Source organism: Microtus ochrogaster, unplaced genomic scaffold, assembly GCF_000317375.1.
Source record: "Microtus ochrogaster isolate Prairie Vole_2 unplaced genomic scaffold, MicOch1.0 UNK69, whole genome shotgun sequence".
Taxonomy (NCBI): Eukaryota; Metazoa; Chordata; class Mammalia; order Rodentia; family Cricetidae; genus Microtus; species Microtus ochrogaster.
Genome location: NW_004949167.1, coordinates 330,343 through 341,089, shown reverse-complemented (window position 1 = coordinate 341,089; position 10,747 = coordinate 330,343). Strand labels below are relative to the sequence as shown.

Sequence of the window (10,747 nt, the reverse complement as noted above, 5' to 3'; positions counted from 1 at the left end):
GAGTTCGAGGCCAGCCTGGTCTACAAGAGCTAGTTCTAGGACAGGCTCTAAAACTATAGCGAAACCCTGTCTTGAAAAAAAAAAAAAAGATACTCAAGGACTGGAGAGATGGCTCAGTGGTAAAGAGCACTGGCTGCTCTTAGAGAGCACCCAGGTTCAGTTCCCAGCACCCACAAGATAGCTCACATCTGTCTGTAACTCCTGGTAAAGGGGATCTGATTCCTGCATACATACTTGCAGGCAAAACACACACACACACGAGAAAGTATACTAAAAATATACACAGGTTATATATAAATACTATACCATTTTATACACAGGGATGAGTACAGAGAGCTTTGGTAGAGTGTGGCTATGCGCATGTGCTTTCATCCATGTGTCCTAGGGCCAGTTCCTCATAGACAGAGAAACAGGTACCATGTATTCAATTATTCGAGACTTAAATAGAATGCAAACAGTTTGAATTCTCCTTTCCATATATAAAAGTATATATAAAAATTTAAATAATAGGTTTAAACTTTAAGCATCAGAGACTGTCTTGATTTTGACATGAACCCTTAGCACAGTATCTACAGTGCATAGCAAATTCCAAATAAATGTTTCTTATATGAAAGGATGAATAAAAATAATAATTATAAAATCAACTCTAATCTACCTTACCTGTTTTTTTTTTCCCCTTCTGACCTGGAACTGGTTCTATGCTATCTTGTCCTCTTCTCATTAACATGGCAAGTGTTGCATCATAAGCTCTGAACAGGTCCACAACCTCATGTAAAGCAACATCTGTGATCAGATCGCAGCTCAGGACCAACACATCTGTCTGTCAAATGAAGACCGGAAAGTAAACATCACAAAAAATAATGGCTCACATGAATAAAGACAAGCACATTACAACTTAGAAATATACAAACCACACAGTATGTTCAAATCTCGTTTGAACAGGAAAAAAATGGTAAAATAAATGGGGTTATCCTAATGGAATTGTGCTAGGGCAGAATCTGAACTCTCTGCTGCCCCCTTGTGAACCTTACCGGGCAGCCCTAAGTCACTTCTGTTCTGGCACCAGATTTTTAGGGTCAGTCTTAAACTATGAAAACTATTACACTGTCTATTTCTATGGCTGGAAATAAAATAGCTTTTTAATATTTATTTAGTTAGTTTTTCAAGACAGTGTTTCTTCATGTAGCCTTGGCTGTCCTGGAACTCACTCTGTAAACCAGGCTGGTCTTGAACTCAGAGATCAACCTGCCTCAACCTCCAGAGTGCTAGGATTAAAGCCATGCATCACCACCGCCCAGTGGAAAAATATCTTTATAAAAAATCAGCAGGAGAGATGGCTCAATAGTTAAGAGAACTTACTACATTTGTAGAGGACCTGCGAGTTTGATCACCAGTACCACATGGCTATATTAGAGAGGATCTGCTACCTACCTCTTCTGACCTCCATGGACACCAGGCATTCATTCCCCTCTCTGTCTCTCTCTCTGTCTCTGTCTCTGTCTCTGTCTCTGTCTCTGTCTCTGTCTCTCTCTCTCTCTCTCTCTCACACACACACACACACATACACACACACGACAAACCACTCTGATACATAAAGTAAAAATAAATCTAGATTAAAAAACAAAGATATTCTGCTAACATGTTATGAAATAATACCTCATTCTTTGCTAATTCACATTCTAGGTAGTGAACAAGTACAAGAGAATTTGAAGCATATACTAAGAACCCATTTAATCTTGTAACAACATCATATAAGCAGTATTGTTACTATTAATGGCATTGGCTTCTATTTTTATGGATAAGAAAAGTGAGGTCCATTCCTGCAATCAGTATACACTAGGCATTTAAATAACTGATGAAGCAAGTACTGAGCATGTGCAAAGTTGTACATTCAGTTGGGCAGTGGTGAAAAATACCTTTAATGTGGGTGGATCTCAGAGTTCAAGGCCAGCCTGGTTTACAGAGTGAGTTCCGGACAGCCAGTAATACACAGAGAAACCATGCTTCCAAACACACACACACAAAAAGAAAGAAAAAGAAAGCAGGTGGATCAGGAACTCTAACCCCCCAACAAAAGAAATCAGACATCTATACATATAAGCCAAGGAGGAAAAAAAGTCTGCAGAATCCTACTTTTTGGCACATGGTTTTAGTACGAGAGCACAGAAGTCGCTCCACTTCATTATAATGAAGACAGCTGGAGTGAAAATCTCTTTTTTTCTAGGTTGCCTTAATAAGATGATTGTTTTTATACGTTGACTATTTTATGATTAATCAAATTAATCATAAAAAAACTAAAGAAAACGGCTCTGATGCAGCTATCCTTGAAGTGGTGATGAAACTGTCTTGGTAAATAAACGCTGACCTTATTCAGTATCTGCAAAAGTGTTTAAATCTGTCATCACTGTGAACGCCAAACAAGCAAGTCTTGTATAATTGTGAGCAGGCCTGTAGGCTTACTTCTCTTTGCTTTTAGACAACTTTTCCCCTACTGATTGTTGTGTAACAGCTGTCATTGTCCTCGGCTTCTTCTGTGTGTCACGTGCTCCCCCAACCAAACAGAACAGATGCACTAGGGCCCTCCAGGCCAGAGTAAACAATAAAAGCTGAGAGTCCCTCTTAGACAAGGGAAGCTGCACTACAAGGAAGACTCCAGAAAAAAAGCTGCAAAGAGAACTTTGAAACCAGACCAGCTGCCTGGAAGCTGTTTACACTGGTCACTTGGAAAGACACCTTCCAACCTGTTAAACTGCCTCCAGGCTTCCCAGCTTTTGTGGCTGTCACCCATGCTGGGGTGCGCCTAGGTGACATAGCTATCTTTGAATCATTTCTGCTCCTGTAAGTAACCCCTTACCCATACCCCTGTAAGTAAAACCAGAAGTTAATAAAAAGAGTAAAACTCAGCTGGGCAGTGGTGCGCACGCCTTTGATCCCAGCGCTTGGGAGGCAGAGGCAGGTGGAGCTCTGTGAGTTTGAGGCCAGCCTGGTCAGTATACCAACATACATGGTCTCCAAGAGAAAATACCACTGTAGTATTTAGGAAGAATTCAAAACACTCAGGAATTCAAACTACAAACTGCTGCCAGTTAGTGTTGACTAAAGCAAACAAATCAAGCTCAGAAAACTCAATTACACTGCACAGCAAAGCCCAGAAATACCTCATTACAAGAACATTTTCAATCAAGCCAAAACCACTGAGTAAAACTAGGAAAAAAACCCAAAAGTTAAACAGAAAACCGGATGCTCGTCTGTGTGGAGGTGATGGAGGAGGGGGAAAGGAGAACTACCGGATAGCTTCGTTTCCTGGCAGCGACTGTGATAAATAATGCACTCTGGCAAACAATTTCCTATACCGAGGAAAAAGAAAAGCATAGCCCCCTTGAAAAAAATGTCAGGGCTTGGTAAAAGACCAAGCTTTTACCCACCTACTTTCCAAACAGTGACTATGATCCCAATCCATACTCTATCCCCATCCATCTGAAACTAAGGAATTGCTACTTGGTGTGACTAGAAACAGTCAATTTACATTTTCCTATGTGATCCAAGTCAAATCTAATCTCCAAAAGAAGTTGTAGGCTTTTCCAAGCTCCACAATTAACTGTAACAGAGACCTCACTGGTTTAGTTTTGGTTGAAAACGGTTTAGAAAAAATTCCCAGTCTGTAGTCTCCAACAGCAAAAGGCCAGCTGCTGCTAGTTCATTTTCACTGAGACTGGGCCGGTAGGTGCAGGGAGGAATGACTGCTGGGTGTGGTAGCAAAGCCTTCTATCCCAGCACCCAGGAGGCATAGGCAGGCCGATCTCTGTGGTTTTGAGGCCACTAAGGGCTACATGATAAGACCCTGTCTCAAAAAAAAAAAAAAAAAAAAAAAAGGATAATCCTTAGGCTCAGAGCTATATTGCTCATGTGTCTCTTAGCCCAGTCATACTGTCACGACTATCCAGGCCTGAAGTCAGACACCTTGCTGGCATACAGGACTGAAACTCGCTCTCTCCCACCCAGACTCCACTTCTAAAATTCCTTGATTTTCCTCCTTATTTCTACTGCACTGCCTTAGTCCAGGTCCCAAAATCTTCCTAGTCTTCAAACATCTTTAAAATAAAAACTACCTTAATGAACACACATATAAAAACACCGCTGGGCAGCGGTGGTGCACACCTTTAATCCCAGACTCAGGAGGCAGAGACAGGCGGCTCTCTGTGAGTTCAAGGCCAGCCTGGTCTACAAAGCAAGTTCCAGGACAGGCTCCAAAGCTACAGAGAAACTCTGTCTTGAAAAACAAAAACAACAATGAAAAACCAAAACCAAACAAATAATCACATCATACAACTAGACTAAAAAGCACAGTCTCAGACTCTATACATCTCAGTTAACTTCTAATTTTCCCATACTTATTTATTTAAAAAATTGTTTTATGTGTATGACAGATTGCTTGCATGTATGTAAGTGTATGTACCACATGTGTGCCTGGTACCTATGGAGAGCAGAAGAGAGCATCAGACTCCCTGGAACTGGAGTTACAGATGGTTGAGAGCTGCCATGTGGATGCTGGGATTTAAATCCAGGTCCCCTGGAAGGGCAGTATGTGCTCTTGACCACTGAGCCATCTCTCTAGACCCAATTTTCTCATAATTAATTCTTTGCTCAAAGATACCATAAATTGGTAATCTTTAAGCATAAAAAGATGAATTTATATTACTTATTAAATTTTTATGTTTATTCAAATTTGTATATTAATAACATGTATGTGCATACTTCATTTTTCAGAGATGACTAATTTTTTTAAAATTCTATTTATTTTATTGTGAAGTGGGGTATTTTCATGTTGTGCATATGGGACGAGAGGATAACTTGTGGGAACTGTTTTTCTCCTATCATGTGGGTCCAGGGATCATCTCATGATTCAGAGTAAGATAGGCCATCTTCACAGGAGCTTCCAGATGTCTAAGTCAAACAGGATACCTGTTCCCACCGGTGACATCTGTGATGACAGTCTACCCCTTCTGTCCAGTTCCTTAGCTATATCAGTCCCTACTACCCTACAGCCCTTTGTTCACGAAAGGATTGTCTATAGGGAAATCATGCTTAAAAGCAAAGCTTTAAAGTTTTCTGGCTTATCAAATGAAATACAGGCTATAGCAGCTCCACCCCACAGATCAGATTTCCACCCAGTAGCAATGAGAGACAACGGGATGGAAACACTTAAAGCTATGGATCTATGAGATTACTGAAGCAAGGGAAACGTTCCACTGCACATTCGCAAAGTGAGAAGTAAAAACCAAACCAAAACAAAACAACCCAACAATAATAATCAAAAGGTTTTGAAAATCCCAGTCTGATGCTGGACAGTGATGGTGTTCACCTTTAAGCCCAGCACTCAGGAGGCAGAGACAGGCAGATCTCTGTGAGTTCGAGGCTAGCTCTGGTCTACAGAGTCAGTCTAGGACAGGCTCCAAAGCTACAGAGAAACCCTGTCTTAAAAAACTAAAAAAGAAAAAAGAAAACCCCAGTGTTGTCTCCGCGGTAACACCTGGAATTTTCACGAAGAGCGGTAGCAAAGAAGCGATCCTCAGGGGTAAACTGCAGCCCACCAAAGCATTCATCAGAAGAAAGCTGCCACTTATAAAATGTCTGTAGGCAAGCCAGGACCAAGTTCTCAGATCCTCCCTTGACCAAATTATACTTACCTTTTCCAAACAGACAGATAGAGATCTGACAAAAACAAAACCCTGGGAAAAATGAAAGGTTCCAGGAAAGACTGACAGAGATTTGTAACTTGATAAGGACATCAAACGCTCAACTGAGAATAACTTAGTTTAGTTTTTTACACATCTAAAAATAGAATGTTTATTCAATTTTTCTAATAAGCTGTTTCCAGGGGATTTCATCATACTTTATTCTTTGTTGTAGCATGTTTGCTGTTTCATAAAACATATAACAATAGTCCTTCTTTTACATCAAAGGATTTAAATAACTAGGCCTCTAACAACTAGTGTGCTGGTATCATTATCCCTGCCTTGTGAGTTGTGAAACTGAGGTAGAGGGTAAACGAGGTTTGCCTTTGGCTACAGAAAAATTTCTGTGTAGGTTAAATAGAGAATCACCAACTGTGCCACTTTAAAATTCAGAGAAGCAATGAGACCTGTAACATAAGGTACACGATTAAAACACAGGCTACTCTATTATAGATCCGGTCTACTTAGGCGTCTTAAATATACCTCACTAGCCTGCTCTTAGAACACTTGCCTAAGGAATAACCAAATTTGGTTTCTAAATGGCAAGAACAGCACTAATGACCAATGATCTCAGAAAGGCCAAAGCTCAAATGCAGATCCGGCTTACGGTCCAAGGAGTCACTTAGTTTTTGTGTGCTGAGCACAGTAGCCTACTTTGGCAGGCTTCTTGTCCCTGTGCCCTTAGACATAGGATGGTCCTCCTATAATACTCAGTCCTAGTGGGTCTGGTGGCATACACCTGTAATTCCATCACTTGGGAGATAGGGGCGGAAGGATCAGGAATTCAAGGACACCCTCGGCCACAGAGCAAACTGGAATGAAAGACCAGACTTCCCTTCACTCAAGAGAAAGATATGAAGAAACAAGAGCTGCACACATGCAGACAAGGATCCTACATGAGCACTACTAGATACTACTAGGAGACTGCTAATTGTTTTTTCCCCCATGAGACAGGGTTTCTCTGTGTAACAACCCTGCCTATCCTGACTCACTTTGTAGACCAGGCTGGCCTCAAACTCACAGAGATCCACCTGCCTGGGATTAAAGGCATGTGCACCTTGAGACTGCTAATTTTCATTAATTAATTAGTGGGTCCCCCCCCCCCAAGACAGGGTTTCTCTGTGTAGTTTTGGAGCCTGTCCTGGAACTAGCTCTTGTAGACCAGACTGGTCTCGAACTCACAGAGATCCACTTGCCTCTGCCTCCTGAGTGCTGGGATTAAAGGCATGAGTCACTACTGCCCAGTTAGACTGCTAATTTTAAAATGAAATCTACACTTTGGGAAGCAGAAGCAATGGGTACAAGTGTATAACTCAGGGATAGTATCAGGCATGGAACTACTCAGAAGGCTAAGTGGAGAGTCAGAGGCTAGCTCGGGCAATGATAAGATCCTGTCTTAAAAAGTCAAAACTCAAAAGCAAAAGCAAAGCCCTCTCAAGGACAGGGTCTAATTTTGGATCAGACTCAGGCAGGAATGTTCTTGGAGTAGGTTATTTAAGATCTCTCAAGAGAGAAGATCAAGTTCTTCCATAGTAAAGCAAACTCATGCTGTCTATCTTTAAAGTGGCTGTGTGGATTAGAAATCCAGATATATCTTCAGAACAACTGCTCTGGTTAGTCCTGTGGAAAATAAACTTTATATCCTTGTGACCATAATTGGCTAATAAATTAATTCTACTTCAGGGCAGTCTCTAAGAACAGGTATTACATTTCTAAGGTAATAAATTACTTTCTCAGACATACTGACCTGAAACTTAAGTAGTATCCTCAGAAGTGCTCAGGCAGGGACGTGTGAATAATTAGGTATTACTACAGTACAGGGCTCTGTGGTCTTCACACATACACACACACACACACACACACACACACACACACACACACACGAACAATTAGCTGTTATCAGAATGCAGGCCTTTGTTGTTTCCAATCCCCACCCCGCCCCATTTCCCACCTGCCGGATCTTTCTCCCTGAAATAGTTCTTTTTCTTTTTTTAATTTTTGTTTTTAAATTAAACCTTGCCAGGTGTGGTGGTGCATGCCTGAAATCCCAGCATGTGGGAGTCAAGAGACAGGAGAATCACCACAAATTTGAAGCCAGCTCTTGGTCTCCACATTGAGTCCCAGGTCAGCCAGGGCTAGATAGCAAGACCCTGTCTTTATTTTATTTATTTATTTATTTTTATTTTTTTCGAGACAGGGTTTCTCTGTAGCTTTGGTGCCTGTCCCGAAACTAGCTCTTGTAGACCAAGCTGGCCTCGAACTCACAGAAGACCCTGTCTTTAAAGGAAGAGAGCTGGGCAGTGGTGGCACACACAGTAAATCCCAGCACTCTGAGTTCAAGGGCTGCCTGGTCTACATTGTGAGTTCCAGGACAATCAGGGCTACACAGAGAAACCCTATGCCAAAAAAACAAAAACAAACAAGCAAAAAACCCCCCAAAACCCCAAAACTAAAACCAACCAACCAATCAATCAACCAACCAACCAAACAAACAAACAAAAAACAAGAGAAAAAGAAATCAAACTGTAATTAGGTTATCATCTTGGGGGAAATGTATTGTTATTTTACTGATATGTATTCTCCTGGTAAATTTCCAACAAATAAAAACATGTATAAAAGTTTAAGTTTCAGATGTTTAAGGTTATTCTGAGGGAAGTCTTTCCATAACATGGGTTTAAAATAGCCCTTGGTATTTAATCTTTATAGTAACTCCTCAACTGTTAAAACGGAGTTATTCTATCCTATTCTCACTCCTCACATCTCCACCATTACAAACTCCCACTCTTTCTGCAATTAGAAGTAAAGCTTCCTAATTCGTTAGCTCACGAAGCTTTCCTAACTCAGCAAGCCCATGTAGGCAGCATTTCCCAACACTCCTCTAGAGGGCGCCTGGTACACGCCTGACTTCTGGCTTCCAAGCCACTCCACCACTGTACTCTAAGTCAAACCACTAGTCATGCGCACCTGGCTGTACCCAGAGACATAGTATTTTCAATGTTTTGGTCACTCAAGGCATCAACGGAAACTCTGGCACCCAACGCACACTCTTCCTCCCCACACTCCAGGCGAAGCTCTAATTTCCGAAACATACTTTGCCTATCTGTAAACCGGAGACGGAGGCACATGGGGTGGGGTAAAGGAAACATTCTCCTCAGTGTGGGGGATTCTGGTGTTGGAAAACTAGTGGATTGGATCATCTAAAAATTCTGGAGGGGCTGGAGAGATGGCTCAGAGGTTAAGAGCACTGGCTGCTCTTCCAGAGGTCCTGAGTTCAATTCCCAGCAACCACATGGTGGCTCACAGCCATCTATAATGAGATCTGGTGCCCTCTTCTGGCCTGCAGGCACACACGGAAGGAATGTTGTACATATAATAAATAAATAAATCTTTAAAAAAATAAATAAATAAAAATTCTGGAAAATAAGCTGAACCCTTTGCTGTCTTCACTGGGGTTTTTAGGGATCAGAAGAGTCACAGGTTTGATCAGAAGTTGTTGTGAGGCCGAGTTTGAAGAAGCCCCAGCATAAAGGAGGCCTCAGAGAAAGGGAAGACTGGGGAAGGGGCGAAGATGTCAAGGAAATCTTTCTTTTACTATTGGTGCTTAGTGTAAAAAATATAACTAACTCAGAATACTATAAAATCTAACTCATCACTCAAGAGCATGAAACTTCTCAGAACATTTATCTTTCACGTATTTTTTTTTAAAAGCCAATAAGACCTGGGTTCCCCAGAAATAAGGGAATAAACCAAGAACGGTGGGAATGAAACCTAGGCACGAGGGCAGGTAACACAGGAAAGAGGAGGAGATTCTCAGAAAGATGCAAAGCCCAGCCCAGGGCAGTTCTGCGCAGGCCCACGGTGCAGCTGGAAGAGGAGGGAGGGACGGTTCCCGAGAGGATTATCACATAGGAAACGGTGCTCTTTTTGGAAAGATAGAGGGCAGTTAATAATAAACATAGAATATAAGCGACTTTGAAAGTGAGGCAATCGGGTACAGTGATACAGGCTCCAGCCCTCAGGAGGCTGATGCCGTAGGATGTCGGCTTGGAAGAAAGCCTGAATATAAGAAGACCATCTATCCCAAAACAAAGCAGAACAGCGCTACGGAGACACCGGGGTGAACACGCTACCCTCAGAAGCCAGACCTGGGTTTGGTGGTTGGAGCCCACGTAAAAAGCCCGACAGATGTAGTGACACAAGCCAGAAATCCCCGCACTTGCGCACTTGAGCGGTGCTCCCAGCCTATCAGCGCAGCCGCGGAAGTGAGAGTTCTGCCTCACTAAGGCCTCACCGAGGACCCCAACAGAGAGCTCTCCTTTGACTTTCACATGGACACACACACACACACACACACACACACACACACACACACGAATTGTGCTTGTTTATGTCTTTTGGTTATTGTTCTTACTGTTGTTTATTGAGGTAGGGTTTCTCTGTGTAATAGCCCTAAGATATCCTAGAACTCTCTGTAGACCAGACTGGACCCCTAACTCAAAGATACACTTCTGCCTGGCCAATGATTTTATTTTAAGCCAGGTGCATACCTTCAATCCCTGAATTCGGGAGGCTGAGACAGGAAAATCACTATGAATTTAACGCAAGCCTAGACCATAGAAAATTCCAGTCCAGGCTGGACTACAAAGTGAGGCTATAAACATATCCAAAAATGGATATATTATTACTTGAAAAGCAGACTATGTTACCTAAACGGGCAACAATTAATGTGATATGAAAATATATTAAACTAGGATTGTTGGTACAAGCCTGTAATCACAGCACTTGGGAAGTGGAGACAAGAGAATCCAGAGCTTAAGATCATCTTCAGCTGCATGAAACTGTCTCAAAACAGATAAAAATAAAGTATATTTTTTAAGTCTTAAAAACTATGGCCAAGTATGATGGCACATACCTTTAATCCCAGCATTTGGGAGGCAGAAGTAGGCAGAGCTCTTGTGAGTTTTCGGCCAGCCTGATCTACACTGCAAGTTCTAGGCCAGCCAGTGCTACAT

The 10,747-nt window shown here is 41.9% G+C and overlaps 1 protein-coding gene across 1 annotated transcript in view; it reads right to left on the bottom strand.

The window, feature by feature from the left end:
* Positions 1-10,747, bottom strand: part of Eif2b3 (eukaryotic translation initiation factor 2B subunit gamma) — a 62,790-nt gene that overhangs the window by 40,184 nt on the left and 11,859 nt on the right. The window contains exon 4 of the mRNA XM_005370030.3: positions 661-820. Coding sequence (XP_005370087.1) covers positions 661-820 — 160 coding nt within the window. The remainder of the gene's footprint in view (positions 1-660; positions 821-10,747) is intronic.